Consider the following 23,378-nt stretch of genomic DNA (forward strand, 5'->3'; position numbering starts at 1 on the left):
TGTCAATGTTGCCAATGGATACCTGAACAACTTGTTGAGACATCATTTAATGAATCAGGTAGAATGATTTTTAAAGGAAACCTCTATTTACACACATACCTCGGTAATGAGGAGTAACTGGAATTTAGAAAAGTATATGAAAGTTTAATGGGGGTTTAACAAAGTATAATGGCATATAGGTATGTGCAATGTTACCCTAGGGCTTTCCTAATTAATCTGTTTGCACTCTTTGGAAGGCTATTTCAGAGGCTCCTCCATCCCAGTTCATCTATGCAGCTGGCAACTTTATCAGGTGGGCATAGTTCCTGAATGCTTTACTTCCTCCAAAGGGCATCTTTTCCCCACTTCTTCTCCCCTCCCCTGCTTCCCCACCTACTTACCAAGCAACTGCATTTAGAAGAAGCACACAGGACTTCCAGTACAACTGTTTCTGGTTACCACATTCAGTCCAGATGATGCAGTAATTACCACTTTTTATACCCTCACCCAAGGCACCTCTAACTCTTAGAACAAAGTAGTTTACACTAGTGAGATCTTTAAACGTAACTGTTGTGTCAAACTTTTGGAGGGCCAACAGTATAAGCTATATGATCCTTTAGTTCTCTGCTTCCATTAATTTTTATTAGTCTCAGTCTTGAAGTGAAACCTGCACAAGTATTGCTTTTTGTATATGAATTGGTAGTATATTTTTGGAATCTTTTATTCATAGTTTGGAGGCTTGGGCTGAAAGTACAATTAAACAATTTACTTCACAGCATGCTACACAATGTTTTGTGTTTTGTTTCCCTTCAGTATTATTCAGCACATTCATTACATCAAGAAGGAATGGAATACATTTGGCAGGAAGTCTACATGCTTATAACTTGGGGCTCACATTAGTGAATGAAAATTTATGAGAGCATTTTTATTTCACTTAAAATTTCTTGTGCTTTTTTAAATGTCAGTGGCAAGTTCAAGAAGAGACACATACACATATTCAAATGAAATGCAATATAAATGACATGTCATACTCCCTTTCATCCATTGATATCTTAGTGTTGGTTTATATGAAAAAGGTGTGGCCTGTTGTTTTTGGAAAATCAATTACCTCATATTTGATAGTCAAAGAATGAATTGCTTCCATATTCAATTATTCAAACAAACATGTAAAGCACCTAGTAAGTGAAAGTATCTCAAATGAAGACACACTGAGGAAAATGTTCTAAACTTACAATATCTTAGCTAGCTATTCACTCTGGAGGGGGGAAAAACATGGAGGGAATACATCCAAGCCTATCGCCTAGCAAATCTTTCAGAATTGCACTATGCAGTGCTACAAGATGGAACATACTAGCACATAAAAAATATGTTTGTAACAAAACAGCCCTGTAACAAAGTCTTTCTACTATGTGTGTTCAGCAGATGGAGCAAGGAGTACCTATTATGTCCAGAAAATCAGAGTACAGTGCCATTCCATGTGTACAGTAGAGAACTCTCATGCAGTGAACATGTAGAAAACATTCACACCACTCCCTATGTACCAGTTCAATAACAGATGAAGACTCACTGCTGTTAGTACTGCTGTTGCCACTTTAAGTCATGCAGTTTTTGTAATCCCATTAATTGATGTGAAAAATAACCTCACCTGCAAATGTTAGCTTCAGAAACTGTTTGTGGTAATGACATCTGAGCACATAACCACAGAACAAGCTAAAATCCATACACTATAAGTCAGATTCTTGCGCTGGTGATGGCTTTGTCAGATTCTTTGCATCACAGTACGTCAAAACACTGGCATTTACATTCAAATTTTGGATGAGTAAAATGCTTAAAACTGTGGTCTCCCGCTAGTATCACTATGATTCAACTCCTCAGCATTGTTTATTGTTTGTGAAATAAATAAGTTTAACCTCAGCCTGCTGCCATATGAGGGAAACATATTTGCCTTGTAGTGCCACTCCAACTTCAGTCAGAACCAGTGCAGCTTTCCTGCCTTGACATATTCATTCTTGACATATTTTAAGTCTTGAATTGACTAAAAGTGATATTCCCGTGTTAAAATGAATACTTCCCACAATAATTTTATAATACTAAACTTCTCTAATTTTTATGGGGGGGAGAGAGGAGATGAATGGAGGGGGTAAAGCAAATGGTTGTATAGAAAGTCCAACCAGATAAACACACAGGACCTGATGTCAGTAAAGCTGCATAACAATTTTCAGCATAGAAATAGAATGAATCCACTTTTGTATTACTAAACCCTCTATCAAACCCCCTTAGATACCAAAGCAATCTAGAAGAGTGGGCAGAGGACTGAAAGAAGTAATGAACCCTAATAGCAGATCTGCCTCTGATTCATGACATGGCCTTGCCGTCACTTCATTCACTTTCTCATTTGTAGATGAGGGGTAGCAATATTTATCAGACATGAAGGGGTGCCATAAACATTAATTACTAAATTATTATTATTAATTACACTGTTCTTTGAAAATATAAAATGCTTCATAATTACTGGATATTAGAAACTTGTCGAACATGTGTTCTATAAGACTGCACTTCTGTCAGGGTGATTCTTTCCATTGAAAAGAATGAAGCAAAAAGGAAAAAAAAAAGTTAATTCCCCTTATTAATGGAATAAGTAATAATTTATTGGCCAAGGTCATTATTGAGTATCTACTGGTTGAAGAATCCTAGATAAGGTGACACAAAGGAACCCTGTTTCACGCTAAAAATAAATACCTGCTGGCTTTGAAAAACTGATGGAAATATGCCTGGACATTTCAGCCAACAGCAACTTTGTTAGTTAATGAGATCTGGAACAATTATTTTGGTTAGCCAACTATCATCCAAAGAACTCCTAAAGGGGAATTCAGTATATGTCCAGCTCTAGATACTCAGTGTGTTTCAATCAATAATAATATTTAAGGTATTTGAAGCATTATATCTTAGAAGAAAGGATCACAAATGTTATATATTTATGGAGCTAGATGTTATTTATATGCACGCACACCATAGAATATATAGAAATCTGTTGCAATTAATAATTCAACAGTGAATAAAACTTTGTTCCCCTGTCACTCACCTGTTCTCACTGCCAAAACCATGGGCACAGCTTTTGGTGATCATTTAGCAAAGATGTACAAAATCTTTTGTTCAAGTCCCCTTTTTTTTCTTTCCAATATATGTAAAAGGTAGAAAAGCACTGACTTTTTTTGGCTGTTCTTGATGATTAAATGCATTAGCTACAAGGGAACAAAATGTTACAAGTTTCTATAAAAGTTAATATTACTCCACGCTGTCTTAATTCCCTATAGTGAATCCTGCTGGTTCTTGCTTTGGGAAGGCATTTCTGTCACCAGCTTCTGCGCCCCAAGTAATTTTCATCTTTCTCACACACCATTAATATTGCTACTGCTCCAGGTACCACTAAACACTATAATTAATGGAGCCCAACTGCAGTGATTCTGGCACACTGTAACCTAACCATGTTGCTGTAGTGTAATTTGGGTCTATAAAGAACATGCTGAAGGCTTCAGTAGAAATGGACCAAACTGTCCAAAAATACTGTTGTAGGCTTGGAAGAAATTCCTACTATGGTATAACCAAGCAATCAGAACACAACTGCAGTAAACCTAAAATAATGATCATGATATAATTTTAACTTGTTTGTGAATATTGATTTAAACTGCCTAGCGGAGAGGGGGGAAAAAAACTCATGAGAGACCATGGGGAAAAAAAGACTTCAGATTATTGGCCTAAGTTCAACAGCAGAGTTAGCAATTTATGGACTTGATTATACCTTCAAAATGAACAATAAGCCAGTAACTACTGCAGTAGAGAGGTACTAAATTTTTATGATATGGGGTAATCAGGTTGGCTACCAAAGACATAGTAGACATGCTTCAAAGAAGAAACAATTCACATTAAAATAGCTAAGTTACAAATTCCCTTCCTGGAAAGGGTATTTTTCTTTAGATAATGTTTTTTACAGACTTTAGGCTGTTTCTTTAAATAAATGCATATGGTATGCTTAATTTTCAGAGACTTGAATGTGTAATACCGAAAGATCTTAGCATGGTACATCAACTTCAAAAATAAATAATGCTGTCTTACCTGCATTCATATTGTCATATATATCAGCCTCTTGACCCATGTAAATTTGACAAAGGGGAAAAAAGCCTTTCCCTCACATATAAATGATGCTGACATATTCATAAACAGAATACCCTTGCTTATTTATTCAGTAAAAGCATAAGTAGCTTTTTTATTCACACAGCAATGAAAAGACTAATATGGTACTTCAGTATGTTTGGGACGACTGTTTTCTGCTTTATTGAAATTACTAATATCAGTGTAAATTTAAGGGGTGATATTTGAATGGATTTTTCTAATTTTTTTATAAGTTATGAGTAGGTGTAATATTTTTCCTACATGAAGCAAAGAATACTCACCTATGGTGGAATTAGCAATTTCATGCAAAACTGGGAAGCTTTTCCTTTGCATTTAATGCGTGAATACTTAAGAAAAATGAAATAATAAAATTAAGCACCTATTTTAACTCAAAAAACATTAAAAGAAATTAAACATTTTTTTAATTAGTTAATGCCTAAAGGAGTGCCTCAACTGCAAGAGCAATGCAAATGGAACTGTAAAAAAGAACTTTTAGAAGTCAGCATAAAATCCAACTCCTCTTACATTTTCCTGTGATATTCAAAATCATTGCTACATTTCAACTTATAACACAGCCTTGCACTGCCTTTCCTGTTATCTTTGACTAAGTTTGAACTTGGTGATAGAGTGATAGTATAGCTGTGATGGTCCAGGAATAATGTGAGAGGCAAGGATTTCTTGGAGTGATATCTTTTAATGAACCAACTGCATTGCTGGGATAGAGTTAGACAAGCTTTTGAATGCACTTCATGGTGCATGGACTGCCTCTGGGGCCCCAGAAATTCTACCCTCTAGTCCACAAAGCGCAGGTGCAACCTATCAGGTAGCAAGGGGCTGTGACCACTCTAACAACCTTCCTCATTGCCCTCAATCAATAAGGTCATGGTTTCAACAGTGTCAGACCTCCCCAAAAACAGCACCAAACCAATCGAGTCAAGGGCTGCTCACATAAAAATCTTTCAGAAGAAACAAAGTATAGATAAAAAACAAATCATATGCTAAAAATCACAAATCTACTGTAACGTATTTTAATTTTATTTCAAAAAATGTTTTTGACCTGATTTGCATGTGTTTGAGTAGTGTATATAGAGGCAATTGCATAATAGTTCAAAATAAAGTCTTATTCTTGTATATTGTGTGTGTGTGCGGGCAGGAGTAGGCAGGTGTATAGCGGGGTGGGTATGGTGAGGGGTGGCGAGTGTGGTTGAGGTGTGGATGTGTGTGGGGTGGGTTAGGTGTGCATGTGTGGGGGACTGCCCAGGTGCTAGGTCCTGGGAGCTGGCCAGGTATGGGAGGAGGAAAGGGCAGGGGGCATGTGCAACAAAGCTTGCCCAGGTGGTACAGATGCAGTCCACCCCACTCCCCACAGCCCATGGCTGCCCCCTGATGCTCTGCATGGGGCTGAGCTCTGCCCACTCCCACCAGGGGCAGCCCATCCCACGCTCCCACCTGCAACTGCCCCAGCCTCAGCCCCACCCCTAGCCAAGGCATGCAGTTTCCTGGTGGGGTTGCGTTCTACTCGCTCAGCTGTCACATGCAGCTTCCAGGACTTGGCCAGGAGCTGTGTACAATGGAGCCCAGCCAGCTTGGCCTTGCTCCCTGCCAGCACATGGCTCCCAGGACTCAGCGGGGAGCGGCACACTGCCAGGGAACTCTGCCTGCCATGGGCCATGAGTGAGTAGAGGGGCCACTGCCACTTGCCCTGCTTCTCCTCCCTACCTGATGCCTAGAGTGCTGCAGCAGGGACAGGGGAAGGAGGAGCTGCTAGAGGTGGTGGGGAGCAGAGCAGCTCTCTGGGTGACTGCAGCAGCAGCCCTACTGGAAAGCTGCACACGAGCAGGGCCAGGGCCCTCCTGTAGGCGTGGGTGGGAGTGCAACATGTGCTGCCCTGGGCTGGAGCAGGCAGTGCTTGGCGCCATACAGAGTATAGCAGGGGCAGTCCCAACTGAGCTGGCTACAACGAATTGGTGGATACCCACCCACGGGCTGGATCCAATCAGCTAGCAGGCTGCATCTGGCCCGCAGGCCGTATTTTGCCCACCCCTGGACTAACTAGTTCAGAGAAGCATGAGCTTTGGTAGGCAACACTCTATTTCATCAGATACTGTGATCTGACTGTCAGAAAGAAAGTGTTCTATATGAAAGGGAAAGGTGAAGGGGGGAACACTGCAACAAACTCAAAGGGGGTTAAATGAATCAACTGAGATCAACAGTGCAGTTAATACCTTGAGGACCATGCTCTACAGCTATTCCAGGTAATGGGCTAAATATCTATGGTCTCTGCTGAGACCATGGTTATCATAATCCAGGTGGTAGATGATTTCTTGTCCCACTATTTCACATTCAATTTGGTTTTTAAAGTTTGTTTGTTTAAGAAAAGCTGTTCTTGAGGCCAGTGATAGAATATCTAGGGAGGTTAAACTATTCTGCCATAGGCTTCTGTGTATTTCTGGAATTGATATTATGTCAGTGTCTAGAAGTACTTTTACATGGTACTTCTACATGGGGATTTTACATGGGGATTGTGCTATCTCGCCAATGAAGACAGTAGAGGTACACTGTAAGCCAGTGGTAGCATGTATAATGTTGGTGGATAAGCAGGTGAATGAACCCCTTATAATTTGTTTTGTTTTCTCCAGTGGTCTATGTTGACAAGGGGGCATGGCTGGCATTTATGTCTATAGCAAAGCCTGTTAGCTGGGTAGGTATTGGAGTTAGGTAGTCTGTTGCTCAAGAGATGTCCTCTGAGGTTGGGGGAGGAAGGGGTTCCAGTAAGCCAAGACAGGCTTGTCCTCCCTGAGCTACTTTGAGATGGTTCTCATTTTTCAGGAGGGGTTGGACGTCACTAATGATGTGTCTAAGGTGTTCAAGCTGGGGCGCGCTAAAGGTAATGACTAGAGAGATTCTCCTGTACTTGTCATGGGATTGATATCGTACCAGGTTGAAGCAGAGTCTGAGTCTCGCTGTTTCAGTTTGACTGGCTACAATTTGGGGAATGTAAGTGGGGAAAACCCTGTTCTAGATCCCTGAGGTGTGCATCCCAGTTGGTAGGATCAGAACAGCTATGTTTGTAACTTACAGCTCAACTGTAGACAATGTACCTAGTAGTCTAGATTGACTTACATTTATTCTCTGATAATACTTCGTCCTTAACCACACACCCCACCCTTGCCCCCATACTAAGAACATCCCATAGTTTTGAAAACTGCTCTTTGGATTTCAGACATTAAAAATAAAGGTTAATGCGTACTTGGGCTGGAAAGAAAAAAAACATTTGCTATGGTACTAAATTCACTGGAGACTATAATACCCAGGATGCAAGACTGTCTGGATCCAAGGAAGCTGCTACATGAAGATGGGGTTGTTTAAGAGCCACACTGTACAACTTTGTAGGAAATGCTTGGCGAACAAGTATCAGTGGTTACCTTACATATAAAGGCTACATGTGGTTCTGGCAGAAGATATTTGGATTCTAAGTTATGGAATTCATGTGACAGCTTGGGCAAGTTGCTTAATTTTTCTGTAGCTGGTTATGTGCCACTTTCCCAAACTGTAAAATGGGGATAATAAATTCTTCCCTACATCACAGGAGTGTTGTAAAGATCAATTAATTCATGTTTATAAGCCACTCAGAAGCCACTGTGAAAAGCACCATAAAAACATCCATGAATACAAAATAAATAGTTTGAGCATTCATTTCAAAACCTTCCCATGTGTAACATGTTGGTTTCTTTAAATTACATTATGTTATGGAGTTTTATGCAAATCTCTTTTGCCTTCAGAAAATTTCAGAATACACGTAAAATTCATTATTTATTGCACCAGGCCTTTAGTTTCTGCTTATTTAGTAATAAATACAGTATATTGCTTTTAACTGCAATTGTGGCTAACCTAATTCCCAGCCGTTTGTATTTTTCCAGCATATCAGCAGGGTGTAGAGAATTCTTTGACCCAAGTTATTAACTAATTCAGCAGAAGAAACCACTGAAATGTAAAAATGACTTCAATAACACTTTTAAGCCAAATTAAAAGGTAGTGATGGATGAGCTGCACAAACTGTGGAAATTCATTTCAATATGGATAAACAACACATATGCTAATCTAGTAGTGTCACTGTAGAAATAGAGGGATCTTCTCTTCAGCCAAACCTGTACAAAATTCTCCTCCTGATCCTGAACCTTCAAGGGCAGCCCAAAACCACCTTGTATTTTTTTCATCTAGATCTCTGCAATGTCCTTTCTTCCCCTTCAAAACCCATGTGACATCAACATACCAAGTTTGTCAGTGCTGTCTTCCAAGACCATCTTTTGCCTGCTAGCCATTTCCCATACATGCTTATGTCTCCCCATCACCCAATTTTATCATGGCTCTGCCCTTCAATTCCAGAACCCCCATTTTGTACCCACTTCTGTTACTTCCAGTTTCATAATCTGCTTAATATCCCCACAGCTGGTTCTTTACCTTCCAGCCCAGACAACACAATCCACAGTCATACTTCCCCAAATCTTTCAGTGCTTTAGGAAAGAGCTAAAAAGTCCATCATATCTTCAGTTCATCATGCTAAACAGCTGATTCCCATTGGCTTTGATGGACTAAGGATGCTCACCTGGCCAGGAATCACATCTGGGAGGTACTTCCCTGCCCAGAATTGCTTCCAAATAAACATAAGGGTGTTTAACATCATGCCTCAAACTTCCTTAGCCAAGTGGCAAGTTTGCACACTTAGGAGAAAAACCTGAGTTAAAGTCACTTCTTCATTTCATGAGGCATACAGATAGCTGCTCAGCTCCAGGCTGGACTGTAGCTCCTTCTTGTCCCAAGTAAAAGTACCTTAGACCCACCCCACCTACAATCCCCACCCCCCACCGGGGGTTGAGTTGGGAAGTCAGGTTCCTAAGCCAAGGCTTCACTTCAATCCATGAAGCTCTAGTATCCCTCTAACCTAAAGAAAGGAAAGTGAAAGTGACCCCCACAGCCTGGAGGCTTGGGCCCTAGCCTGCTTCCTTGGAATGAGTCTTGGCCTCAAAGGGGCTGACCAGGATGTCAGCTCTTTGGAAATAGCCCGCCTGTCCCAAAGCTGAGGCCATAGGTTTCAGACCTCCTGGGCTGAGTGTTTTTTTCCCCTCTCACTGAACCCTCATGGAATTAAAAATAGGGAGCTCTATATTTAGGTCACACATTTGTACCACTTAGAGCAGGAGGCTCTAAGTTCAAATTCTTCTTCTGCCACCTCCCAAACAGTAGAAGTAGCTGTTCAGCTCCCTGACAGCCAAGCTACACTACCCTTCCTTTTTCCTGCTCAACACAAGTGTACCTTACACCAGCTCAATCACCAAGTCACCAGCCTACCTACCACCAGCAGTGCAGAGTGCAAAATGGTGACATCCACTTTCCCCATTGCAAAGGCCCTGCTTCAAACTTTGAGGCTCAAGTGCCCCTCTCCACCAAAGAAAGAACACAGAGTATAGTAACCCTAGCCTACTTCCCTTGAATGGCTCCATCTCCACCCCCCACCCATCCACACACACACACACACACACACACACACACACACACACACACACACACACAGTGCTGAAGCTAGACCATCAAACCCTGGGTGGAGGCTCACCTATCAGAGTGCTGCTCTCCTATAGCTGAAGCCACAGATTTGAGACCAGTGTCAATCTACCACCTGGTTGGGTGCTTGTTTTTCTCACCTCCCCTTTATGTAGCACCCCCATTGAAATAAAAGCAAGGGGCCTCATATTTAGTGCAAAGCCCCTCACTTTCCTCTAACCAAGTGGCTAACCAGCAGTCCTGGGATGAAGACATCATGAGTTCAGCTTCACCTCATCCACCTCATGAGAAGCAGAAGTGACCACTCAACTACCTACCAGCTGGGTTGGCTTGTGGCATCTTTTCCTATAACCTAAATTGATAGTGTCTCTTCATCTCTTTAGGATCCATAGTGAACTTCATATATCATATTTATTCATGTACTACACACACCTCCCCCCCACCAAAAAAAAATAAACAGCCTTCAAGAATTGGGGTGCACGTCTTAAGTAGGGAGGATGATTATTTTCACTACAGCTTCAACCGCATGGAAGCACAGAAGGATAAAGACACTGTGCTATGAAACAACTTCTCTGCCCCTGCCAGGAAGCAGGGCACAGCGGTGAAGAGGGGCATAGTCCAATGTTAACCTTCCTAAGCCATACCCTACCACAGTACTGCATAGTCTCCATATCCTCATTATGGGATAAAATTTGCCATGAACTGGTACCAGTTTGAGAGAAGCTATGAAAGCATTAACACTGGACCATACCCTCTCCTGCTTCCTAGCAGGGACAGAGAAGCTGGAAACCATTTTGTAGCCCAACGTCTTTATGACAAAGCCAGCTCTAAGCCATGACTCTGGAGACACCTTTTTTTTTTTTTTACATTCTGCCTTCCAAAAAAAGAAACCATTCCCCACCCCCTAAAAACTCAACACCCCAAACCCCCTGCCCCTCTCAAAACAGCTACACAAACACACACTCAAGGTATACACCTTATTTGGGGACATGTGGCTGTGGCATGTAGTAAAATGAAGTATATGCATATCAGTGTGACATCAGGACATGGGCAAGAAGGCCTTAGGCCACCTGGGACCAAGGCTCTAGTCAAAGTCAGGAAGGACAAGCAGAATCTTGGGGCAAACTAGATCAAGGAGGTCAATCAGAGAGCAGAGTTCAAAAGCACTAGAGGAGTAGACAGACAGCAAGGTTAGCAGCAAGCCAAATCAGGCTGCCAGGAGATCAGTCAGAGAGCAGAGTCTAAAAGCACACCAAATGGACAGCAAAGCACCCATGAATCAAACACAACCATATTATCCAGACACCTCCAGTTCTAGTTCAGGTAGTTTATATGGGGGAAGTGGAAGATCAGCTGCCCCTGGCTGGCCACTCAGGCGACAGGGTGTGAGCTGAGGGTTAAGTCCTGCTGGAGGCTTCACACCAGCCTTGACCAGTCAAGGAAATCAGAATTAGGTTAGCAGGCCTAGATGAGTGGCTATGCTGGCTAGGCTGAGGACCCAGATTTGAGGTTGTGGCCTGACAATCAGTTAAGTGCAAAATGTCCTTAACAAGATAATGCAATACCAATGACAATTTACTACCTATTGCCTACATTGCACCTAACATTGGATATCTGCATATTGATTAAGTGCATAGCATCTTTCAACACAATTGTCTACTTTATAAAGTTTACTTTGTGTACCTGGATAATTGGTTGAAACTGACAAGGTGCATCAATCTCAGCACTCCTAAAACAGTCCTGAACTGGATCCTGTCAATTTCAAGGCTAATATTAGAGGCATAATGTGCCTTAATGAAGTGTAAACAGCTTAGAGCAGGTTGCTCCTGTAGTTAATGAATATTGTTTACACTGAGTTTGGATAAGTGCATAGCCTTTTTTTCAGTCTCCAGGCTATGCACTCAACACAGTACATTGAATTTTCAAAGCGATTACAATTTGGCCTCTCTTTATGCATTGCAATTTCACTTACAGAAATCAATTGTGACAGAAATTTCCCATAGTGAGATGGTACACAAATGACAGAATGTGTTTGTGGAAACACTATCTGTGAAAAAAAATTGTCCTCACTTTGTGCATATAGGTGGATCTTTCCAGCTGTGTATTCTAGTGTGTGTGTAAGTGACAGAATAGAGATAATGCAGATATAATTCTAGATATTTATCAACGTTTTACAGATTATTTGGCTAAGCATGTGTTCCATGTCTTACATGCAATTTAAAAATGGTATTAGAATACTTTGTAATGTCTGAGCGGCAGAACCTTAATTTAATGTTACAATTCTAAATGCATTAGGTTTTCTTTGAATTTAAAGTGCTGTATCATACATTTTAAACAAGGTACTCTATAATCATAGAGCATGGTGTTACTGTTACAACTGCAGTTTAAGTTCTAATACAGCAAAACTCAAAACTGTAAGGAATACATTTAAAATGTTAAAAAAATTAGGCTAAAAAAAATGGCTTCAGAATGGGTTTAAGAATAAAACAAAAAGCTGGTGGGAACAGACTGAGCAAATATTAGAAACCAAATACCCATAAATTTGTAGTGGGGTTAGATACTATATTTTAATTAGAAAACATTGTGATACCTAGTTAGCGCATGCTCCCAGTTTACAAGACAGAGCTAACAAAAATTCAGTTAAAGGATCTCTCTGTGTATTCTATCAAACCGATTCACAATTCTGCAACACTTCCTTTAAACACGGTATTTTTAAAGCCTGGTATAAAAAACTCACAAAATATACTGCATTAAATTCTTAATAAAATTATTTTAAATTTACAGATTAAGGGAGACAAAGAAGCTGCTTTCCTTGCTCTTTAGGATCACATATCCTTTCTATGTAATCATAGTGTTCCTGGGTACAGTTCAGTTCACACTAAACTCAATGGAAGCTGAATCAGTTCAAAATTAACATTTTTATCAAGCTATAAATTATTGCATTAAAGTTGATCTTCTTGTCGGTAGTCCAGAAATACAGTATAAATAAGACTACATTGTACATAATATCCTATAAATTACTTGAAAAAATGACAGGGTGGTGAATAAAATGGTATTTACATTTGTTAAGCCTCACAGACTGCACCCTTATTTATTCACATTTATTTCTAGCCAACACTATAGATTCTGGAATAAGTGAAACATTAAGAGTGAAAATGCACAATTTTGAGGGGATGGGCCAAGCAAATTAGAGTGATTTTCTTCATACTTATACCAATCACAATAAAAGCAAGAATTTCTTTTTACCTCACTGACATTATAGAGGTTATTGATAAGCTTGTTGGGGAGGTTTGTGAGGCCAACATATTATTTCAAAAGAAAAGAAAGGTTGGGATTAATGAATAATTTTTGCAGCCACAGGGAAGATTTTTTTTTTACCTCCTTTAAATTTTTAATAGAAAGGCATTCTGCATTGTGAGCATGTCATGCTGTTCATAATCTACTAGCAAACAACAGGATTCATTTGCCAATTATGAATATTCCACATGCACTTATTGACTTCCCTTCAGATAAGAAAATCACTGAACTAAAAACAGCTTAGTTTGGCTAATTTGCTACCCACTGAATGCATACAGTTGTTGGGTTTATACCATTTTATATTTCAGGAACTCAAATAATTTTGCCCTAATGGATGTAAATTTACAGAGCTAAAACTACCACCACAGTTGGCATCGTTGGTAGCAATCTCAGCAAGAAGACCAAAGACTACATGCATACAAAGACCAAACTACCCATTCGTCTTCTAAGCTGGTAAAGAATGGGGCACATTGACTGGCAGTGTCAGAACTTCTAGACATATAATACTTCTACTGCCTCTGCTTGTGCTGCACAATATTATTCTGAGGATAAATACAGAAGTTCAATCTCCAGAGGTGTGAATCCAGTACCTTTCATAAACCCTAAATTCATTTTTAAAAAATGATAAAAGAAAATGTAATTTGCTTTCTGGCTTTACCACTACTCTATATCTGTGTTCATATTGCAGACAGCAAAAACATCTGTGAGATCAATAACAAACATCCTACTTGTGGTTCATTCTTCCACTTCATTTAACGAGAACATTCTCCAGTATATACCCTATGTTACCTTACAATTTCCAGTTAGAGTGAAATATTAGTGTGGAAAAACAGACAGCAATTTAATTTGTGCATATTGATCAAAACCATATTATGAAAACATCAAGGTTGCAAAGTCAGACATTACAGTTAAAACATGCCAAAATTAAGGATGCTCTGACATCACAATCTCCTCCCTCATCCCAATTACAAACACGTGTATACTCATCAGCCAAATCCAGGCCAAGAGACCACAGTTCCCCTCCCAGTCTGCTATAACAGCTCCCACTCTTAACATTATCTTGTGCTAATCTACCCCCTTCACCGCTACTCACTTAAAATCCACCTCCTCCCCCTCTACATTTTAGTCAGGTACTTTCTTTCTCCATATTGCCTGGATACCATAGTGAGTAGAGAAGAGAGACTCTTGTTTCAATTCCTGTTCCCCACATGACAGCAGCCAAAGGAAAGTCCTTTTTGGTCAATACATCTTCAGGATGGAACTAACTCAGTATAGATGAAATCTTTGGAGAACATGGTTGCCAAACTCTTAATGTGTCTTGACTGGGCATGTGCAAACAGATATTTCAAAGGTTTATAATTTCAACCCACATAGGTGTTTTTTTCATGGACAAAGCAAAGGACACATCCCTGAAAGGGCACCCTTATTCTCAAATTCGAGTCTCTTGTACAAAACATAAAGTGGTTACTCTAAACCAGTGGTTCCCAACCTCGGGTCGCAACCCAAATGAGGGTTGCAGGGGCACTGCTGGCAGTGCTGCACACAAAGGACAAGCTATGCCGCATGCCGGGAGCTCCCCTACTCCTGGGCAACCACCGCGCTCCACTCCCAGTACCAGGTCACAGCAAAAAAAGGTTGGGAACCACTGTTCTAAACCAGGGTGCTGTGGCACACTAGGGTGCCTTGAGATCTTTTCAAGGGTGCCACAGCATGCAACATAATGTTAGCACTGTTAATCATGCAGACATGATTCACAAATCCAGAAATTTGGAAAAGGAATTAATAGTCATTCATAGTGTTAAAAACATTCTGACCTGTTGCGGGCTTTGAATTTTTTGCAACAGAAGAATTGCTTTATTATTCTTCTGAAGTCAAAAACCGAGTGAAAACTAAGAGCTGGCATTTTCCAAAGGGGGGGGGGGGCGAGGGCTTTGAATCTAACAAGGGGTGTCATGAGTCTAAAAAGACTGAGAAACACTAGGCAGATGTAGAATATCTACTCAACCAGTGGGTTGCACTATATCAGTATGGTTAAAACATTTTTCATAACACTGGTGAGGTCACTGAATTTTCCCTTAGCATTTCAAAGTATTTGGAAAGTATCAGTTTCTCATATTTTCTGTTGCTCCCAGGAATAAGCGAGGCAATGAGGTGAATTACAATGAGGCAGAAATGTCAACAAATTTGGCAGGTTCACCTGGATCAATGTTTTTTAACCTGTGGTCCACAGACCCCTGGGAGTCCACAGACTATTTTTAAGGGGTCTGTGAAAGATGTCGATGATCAATCAAAAAATGCAAATACCCACATTTAAAATTCAAAGGAGTCCACACCTCCATTCGAAATTTCCAATGGGGTCTGCACCTCCATTCAAAATTTTTTATGGGTCTGCAAATGAAAAGAGGTTGAAAATTACTGATCTAGATGCACAAACTTACTGCTACGGCTAAAATGTTCCAACATGCCCATTTGTAACTAATATTCAAGCACAACAGCATAAGAGAAGCAACCGGATGGGTGAAACAGTGTTTAAAATATTTTGCAAAAGGGTTATAAAGAAAAATGAAAAAAGGATCTGTTTTTCAATTCTTATTATGTTTATATCTATTCATTTTTAATTAAACTGTGATGTATAATTTAGTAATCCTTAAAGTTTAAATTCTAGATTTTAAATTTTTGCCACTTCAGTGGAACAGAACCATCACCAGTACCTTCATAGCACACCAAAATATTAGTAGTTGACCTGAACTGATCTTACTTTGGTATAAGGCTAGCCAGTACAGGTGCATGTACCTTAGGACCCAAAGAACAAAAGAAGATAAACTGGAAAAGTATTGAACCTAAACAAGATGTCTGACCCTCATGTCTTCATCTGAATGGCATGTTAGCTTCCTAAGGCAAGGTAACATAGCATCAATGGTCCATTGATAGTGTAAACTTTGAGAGTTTTCCTTCAACCCAGCTACCGTGAAGAGTCATAGTAAAAGAAAAACTCAATTTTAATTTTAAAGTAACGTTTTTAGCCCTTATGCTCATAGAATAGTCTAAATAAGTGAACCTCAAATGCTCTATGCCAAATATAAATTTAAGACAAACTTAATCTTTTAAGTTTGTAAGAGAAACTCAATCTTTTCCCTTTGTCTCAAGATTTCTAAGTCAGTCTTGCACATTCTTTTCATGCTAATTATTAATATTAAACTGTATTAATGTTATTAGTGAATTAGAAGCTATAATTTGAAAATGCATGCTTATAATAAACTAAAGTCCTATTAGTTAAAACCAAGCCACCCCAACAAATGCTTAGTTCCTTTTAACCAACTTGTAATCCAGGCTTGCTTTTTTATAGGACTTGTTTTTCCAGCATGCCTTTCTGGGGCTAAGCATTTAAATTCAGCAAGGTGTCCTTATTTTTTGTTCAAAATTAACTATGCGATAGAGAGCAACATTTTATGCTTCTAATTGGTGTGGACCATCTATTACGTCTCCCTTTATTGCTAAGGAAAAGCACATGCTTGCATCATCGTTTGATGTGGAATAATTAATTTGCGTAGTTTGTAAAGTTCTTGAATCTAATCCAGGAAGAGCACACACCAAGTGCTGAAGCTTCCTGAGCCTGACGAAGGGTTTTTGAACCCAAAAGCTTGCTTAGTAACCATTCTCCAACCATTTGGGTTGGTCTAATAAAAGATATCAAATTCACCCAAGGAACCTTGTCTGCCTATGTCCTTAGACCAACACGGCTACAACCCAAACCCCTGAATCTAATCCATAATTTTCTATGAAAATACAACCTACACCCCCCTGACATCATATTGCTTTCCTGTGACAGGTCATTTGAAGTTGGCTTTTTTCCCCAGGGACTACTGCATCCTTTTTTGAATTCTGCAGTTGCTGCTGCTTGTGTGGGTTCTTTATTCCCTTTTTCTTTTTGTGTACTTATTAAATTAATTTTATGTTCTTATTGCTTTATGTTTTCTATAGTATAACAATAGAGATCTTTCTGCAGGGCAGACTACATTTTTTGACTGTTGTAAAGAGAATTTGCTTTCAATTTGTTGCCTACACATATATAAAACTAAGAGAGTCATAGTCTGACTTTCAAAACTATTTAGTTCATTATGAACATTACCAAAAATAGCTTTTGACCAAACAGTATGGAAAGACTAAAGTCTCACTATTAGATGCTCACAACTTAATCCAGACAAATGGAAGAGAGGCTTAGTGTCAAATCAAGGTGCTCACTGGAATTAAGTGGTATTCATTCATTCAATTTATATGCTGCTTTTCCCAAGAAGGCCTCAGAGTAGTAAGAGAACACATTAACTTATGAATAGGGACCTACCTAAATCATGGTTTTGCAGAGACTGTGAAATCCGGGGTTGCTCATAAATTCCAGGTCAAAATCCACAATAGTAAATAAATAAATAAAGTTTTTATTAAGTCTTCCCCTCCTGGGTGGACCTCAGAGCCAGCCAGCCCAGGCAGCAAAGACACTGGCTATTGGGCGGGATGAAGAGCAGCCAGCAGTTGAGATATTAGCCACCCCCTCATCTCTCCTCGTCCCCAGGGCCTCTCTGCCAGAGAGCCCATGAAACAAGCTCTTTATGCCAAGGCAAAGCCAAGAAAATGGCTTTGGCTCACCATGAGTTAAGTAGGTCCCTAGTTATACAAAAAGAAAAAAAAAAAGAAAATGACTTTAAAAACAAGCAGAGGATCACCATAAAGCAGAACCCATTTTCCCTTCCCCTTTTCCTCCCCCTCTCACAACAATACCCCAGCCGAGCTTTGTTTGCTAAATGCCTGCCCAAAGAGGAGGGTCTTGAGCCCTTCCAAAGATGTGCAGCCTCCAGCTCTGGGTAGGAGTGACTTCCAGAGCTGAGGGGCAAGTGCTGAGAGCAACCTCCTATACATTTTTGCCAATCAGGCTTCACACACTCATAGTCTTTGCAGGAGCTTGCTCTCAGCTGACCTTAGGGGTCATAATAGGCTCTCACGGTTCTCCCTGGGGTATTTAGGGCCCAGACCATTTAGGGCCTTAGAGGTCAAAACCAGCACCTTGAACTTCACTCACAAATAGGGTTGCCAACTGTGACTGAAGCTATTCCAGATTTTTCCCCCCCAACATGACCTAACGTCATTAATGGTGCTGTTTAACCCATTCCTCAGTCTCCCTGACGGCTTTCAATGACCAGGGGAGATCAACACTGATTCCAGCAGCCTCCCGCAACCCTACTCAGAAACCGACTGGGAGCCAGTGCAGACTTGCTCCAAAGCAGCGGTTCACAACCTTTTCTAGACTGGAGACCCTGCAGGAAGGCGCCAACTCTTTGCTCTCACTTGTTTTCTGACTATAGGGACGTGCTAAAGCACTTCCCCTACAGCAAAGCACCCAGGTAGCCTTGGCCATCCCAGACTGAAATCACTGGGTTTCCCCCTCTGCACCAGGCCAGCACCCAGCTGTGCTAGCACAGTGTGACACCTCCTACCCGGCCACTGCCCCTCCCCCTCTCTGACGTCACACCCGTTGAACTCAGCCCCACCTCCCCGCGGGCGGTTGCAGCGGGGTCACGTGCCCCCCTAAGGGAGAGGGGCGTGTCTCTGGGAGGGGGCGGGGTGTGCACGATGGCTCCACCCCCTCCCCGTAGGCCGGAGCCGGGCGGGGAGCGCCGAGCGGGCGGATCGATGCGCTCGGGGCTCGCTTGGAAGCCGCCATTTTCGGCGCCGAGGGGAGAGCGGGCGGCTGGGCGGCGCCGCTTCCTCCACGCCCGCGCGGCCAACAGGTACGTGGCCCCACCCCGCCCCGCCGCTAACCGCAGCTTCCCCCCTCGCTGGGCCGCGGCCGCTTCCTGGCAGCGTCACGCAAAGGGGAGCGGCCATGAGCGGAGCGGTGAGTGGGGGCCGCGGCTGAGGAGGGGGCTCGGCCCCGCCCTCCCCTCCCCTTGCGCGGGGGGCGGGGCCTCCGGAGCGCGTGCGCCCTCCCCCGTCCCCGATGGTTGGGTGCGAGGCCCGTGACGCCCCTGTCCTGGGGGCCGCTGCGGGCCTGAGCGGCTGACAGGGGGTTTCCCTGGGGAGCTGCGCCGGGCCCGGCGGAGGTGGCGGCGGCTCCCCTGGGGCCTTTGTGGCCACAGCGCCGCTCCCGCGTGTGCTTGGGAAGGACCGCACCGCTTTGCTCAGCCAGGGGCTTTCCGTGGGGTGCTCTGTTTTACCGTGTACTGTTTTACACGTGTGAGTGCATGCGTGTGTGAGCTTTCCAGTGGGTGTAAGTGCATGCACGCATGGGCGGGCACCCACTGGTGTGGGCACGTGCCTCCAACCCCCCTCCCCCCCCCCAGCATTGTAAGTAAAACCTGGGTTGCCCAAGTTCACCCTTGAAAGAGTCTCTTCAGAAGTTTCACAAGCCCCTTAGCTTCTGCTGGGATGTTTTCTTGCTGCTTGGCTTGTAAAGCGGATCTGTTCTTTTATCTGTTGACTCCTCTGTGAAACCCTATGAAATATGAACCTTCATTTCTACCCAAGAGAACTTTTACAATATTTTCTCCAATTCCTGACAACGGGTATTTGTGCCCAAAAGCTTGCAATTAAAGACATTTTTTTTCCAAAAATCTTGTTGGGCTATTAAAAGATATCGTCTGTACTACAGGTCCTGATTGCTTTTTCCTCTAGACCGGAGGTTCTCAAACTTTTTTTTTCACAGACAGCTTGAAAATTGCTGAGGGTCTCAGAAGACCACTTCATCTCTGTCCTCAAACAAACAAACAAAAAAAATCAAGCGCAAGGCCAAGTACAGATATTCTCGATTGTTCCACAACCTTTCTGCAGACCACCTGAATGGAGCTTGCGGACCACAGTTTGAGAACCACTGCTTTAGACCAATACGACTACAACCTGGATACCTGATCCTTTCTTTTAGGAATTTGGATCTGATGACAGATCCAGGATTTTGATCCTAAAATGGAGCCTTTCTTTCAGGAACTTCGATCCTATGATCAGGTTTTTTTTCTTCCTTTTCTAGAAATGCAGTGCTGTGTATGCTAGTAAAGCACCTTATTTCGGGAGAGGTCCAGTGTTGTCTCAAATGCTGGTATGATGGAGAGCTTGAAATAATGTGGGTGATTGAATCATAGTGGTGTTTGATTCGATCCCATAAGTTCGTGTGACAAAACCAGGATCTTACTTGAGTTTTGCCTAAATCATGGCTAATGAAATACTTTCTTCTATAAAAGTAGTTTTACATTCATAATAGCTAATGCCATATATATATATATAATGTTAGAATTTCACTTTCTAATTTAATTTATGATTCAGTTTCAGTGTTTAGTTTTCATTACTGTAATTGCTATTACTATGGCAATACGTAAAGCAGTGGTAAAGAATGGTTCTTTGTTGTCCTAGACCAGTGGTCGCCAACCAGTGGATTTTGATCCACTGGTAGATGTCAGAGCCTCTTGGAGTCGGTCTGAGGCTGGGGTGGGGGGATGAGTGCCCACTTGCGTGTGCTCATGTGATCCAGCCGAGCATGTCAGTCCGTGGGGGAGGGAAGGGGCAGGGGCTAGATTGAGGACCCCACACAGTGAGAGAGAGTGCCACAGGAGCAGGGGTAAGTTGAGTGGGGTCCCCAGCTAGGTGGAACTTACCTGCTGGCAAGGCGCACCCCCAAATAATGTTTTCTCTCTCTTCCTCAGTCGGCCCCCCCCTTCCCTCCCCACATACTTACCTGTGCACAGTACATCTTGAGTTGATTTTAAATGCCAAAGCTGATATCCTACATAAAACAGTTGGAGACCACTGTCCTAGACATTAGAGTTACCATGAGGTTTGAAGAAATTCTTGGAATCCTCTCTACTTTTGAAATTCTTCTGAGAAAGATTCATTCTCTTACACTTGGTGCAGCACACTTTGTGAGCAGCCACAGTGAGAGCAGTTGGCTTATGCAAGAGAGACAACTATAGGTCCAAAACGGAGTTTGTAAAGTTTATCATGGTTTGCTGGGAGGCCCAGACTAGAGGAACACTAATTGTAAATTGAATTGCCTAGTGGAGGACTATGGCTGTATCTGCTGATAAACTTATCTTTTGTGGCCAAGTTTAAAGAAACAGTGAAACTGGGTAAGATTAGGTTAGTTTGAAGTCACTAGACCTGAGAAAATGCTTGGGGTATCTATGCCAGACTGGTGCCAGGAAAAAAAAATACAGAATGTACACAAGATGTGCAATAAGAGGAGTTGTGATGGATGAAAAGAAGGGGTCACCTAAGGTAATACCAGTGCATATTAGTTTCTAAATGACAGTACCTTGTCTTCACAGTGACTTCCTGTTTGGGCATTAAGTTGAGTGTACTGCCATAACATTCCTTTTCTAGGGAAGGTGATAATTTACAAATGTTTTTGTGGTCTCTGTGTAACTAAATGAGGTGTATTGACTGACTTGGTTCCTTTTTAGTGTGAGAAATAAGCTGCCAAAATAGAGAAATGGGATTTTCTGCATCGCCAGATTCAGTCCTGTGTGTTCACAGCCAACCATGCATTATATAATCCCTTTCATAAACATATTAAGATCCTATATTTGAAGTTGGGTGGCTTCCCTTTCAGCTTCTACTGGGTGGCTGTTCAAAACCTTGCTCTTTTAATGGTTTGCTCTTCTCCTAATTCCCAGTCCATATTCATAGAGATTTCATATAATTTTTTTCTTGCATCAACATTGCTTTTTTAAGTAAAACGCTTCCCCTTCCCCCCCCCCCCCCACCATTGGCATTAATCTCCCCTGTAGCTGTAACTAGGAAATGATAAAAAATGCTATAGGACTGCAGAGAAGAAGGTTTTCCTGAGCCAACAGTGTGCTCTTGTTGCCTCTGCACAACCAAAAAAAATAGCTAACAATGTACTGGTTTTTATGAACAGGAGTGCCACTTGCAAATCAGGGGAAGTAATCCTTCCCCCTCTGTTCAGCACTGGTGAGAGCTCACCTGGTACTATGTCCAGCTGTGGGCCCTACACTTAAGAAAGATGTGGACAGATTAGAATCCAGCAGAGCAACAAAAATAATTAGGAGCCTGAAACATGATTTACAAGGAAAGGCTGAAAGACCTAGGGTTATTTAGTTAAAGAAAAGAGAAGACTGAGGGGGTATTTGAATGATGACTAAGTCATCAAATACCTAAGGGGCGACCTATAAGGAGGATCTTGTTGCTTGAGCTGACTTGCATGAAATATCCTAGGATCACATTTGCCTTTTTTCATGACTGCATCACATTAATGTCTCATAGTTGTCTTGTGATTTAATAATACACACAGGTCTTTTTCCTGTGTCATTTACAACTGATAGGTTCAGAGCATATAGCAGAAATTCTTCTGTCTGTACATCTCCTCCTCCTCCCCCCAGTGCCTGATTTTTAACTTTGAGTAAATTTTGTCCTGTTTCTATTACTGTGGTCCTGTCCTCTAATTCTGTTTCTCAGCTATCTGTAGCTTCCTCTGCATTAACAGTACCTCTCAACTTTGTGTCACGGACAAATTTTATTGACATAGTCCTACTTTTATGCCAGGAACACTAAAGAAAATGTTTAATAAATTGCTCCCAAGAATGATCCTTGAGAAACTCTGTTTGTAAGCTTTCTCTAGCCTGCTACTTCACCTTTCAGCACACACTACTGTTGTCTTTTCTGTAAATTGTTCCTTACCCTACCTAACAGTTTTACTAATCTCTATCTTCTCTAATTTAATAAAGCATGCGTTCACTAGGAGATTACTGAAGTTCATCTAAATTAAATTAATGACATTTCCCAGACTAGAAAATCATCTGTCAAAGAAAATGGCATGCTCTTTTTGTAGTAAAACCATGTTACCATTTAAATGAAAAGCGTGATAAGCAGGACAGAGTAGGGATTCTTGTAGATCCTCCTAGTAAGGGAAGGTATTCTTAGCCTGAGACCTGAAGAACAGTTGAGACGAATAACATTTTTTTTACTAACTGCTGGCTGAACTAGCTTTTGACTTGCACTCAAAAACCCTAGGAGTCCTGCCTGATTAGTGTATTTAGCCTGAGGTTGGAAAAAAATGCCTCAAACATTAGTTACCACATACTTGACTGAACTGAAGAAATGAAAGATTTGCTTCCCAGTCCAGACAAGGTTTCTTGGGTGAATTTGATATCTTTTATTAGACCAACCCAAATGGTTAGAGAATAGTTATTAAGCAAGCTTTCGGGTTCAAAAACCCTTCGTCAGGCTAAGGACGCTGCAGCAGTTGCTGCGTGCTCTTCCTGGATGGAATGAAAAGTAAAGAAGCCAGGGGCTGGGCTGGGCTGGGCTGGGCTGGGCTGGGCTGGGCTGGGCTGGGCTGGGCTGGGGAGTCAGTTGCCAGGCAGATTGTAATGTAT

General features: G+C 41.7%; 1 protein-coding gene across 6 annotated transcripts in view; it reads left to right on the top strand.

Annotated features, from left to right (window-relative positions):
- The first annotated feature begins 18,644 nt into the window (after positions 1–18,644).
- Positions 18,645–23,378, top strand: part of SLC35B3 (solute carrier family 35 member B3) — a 42,934-nt gene continuing 38,200 nt past the window's right edge. For 2 of the 6 annotated variants that reach the window (XM_059724438.1, XM_059724441.1), the window contains exons 1-2: positions 18,645–18,785; positions 19,700–19,995. In XM_059724438.1, the coding sequence (XP_059580421.1) occupies positions 19,957–19,995 (39 nt within the window). In that variant the 5' untranslated portion in view covers positions 18,645–18,785; positions 19,700–19,956. The other 4 variants (XM_059724443.1, XM_059724440.1, XM_059724442.1 and 1 more) reach the window with 4 other exon arrangements.

The sequence above is a fragment of the Alligator mississippiensis genome, chromosome 3 (genome assembly GCF_030867095.1).
Source record: "Alligator mississippiensis isolate rAllMis1 chromosome 3, rAllMis1, whole genome shotgun sequence".
Taxonomy (NCBI): domain Eukaryota; kingdom Metazoa; phylum Chordata; order Crocodylia; family Alligatoridae; genus Alligator; species Alligator mississippiensis.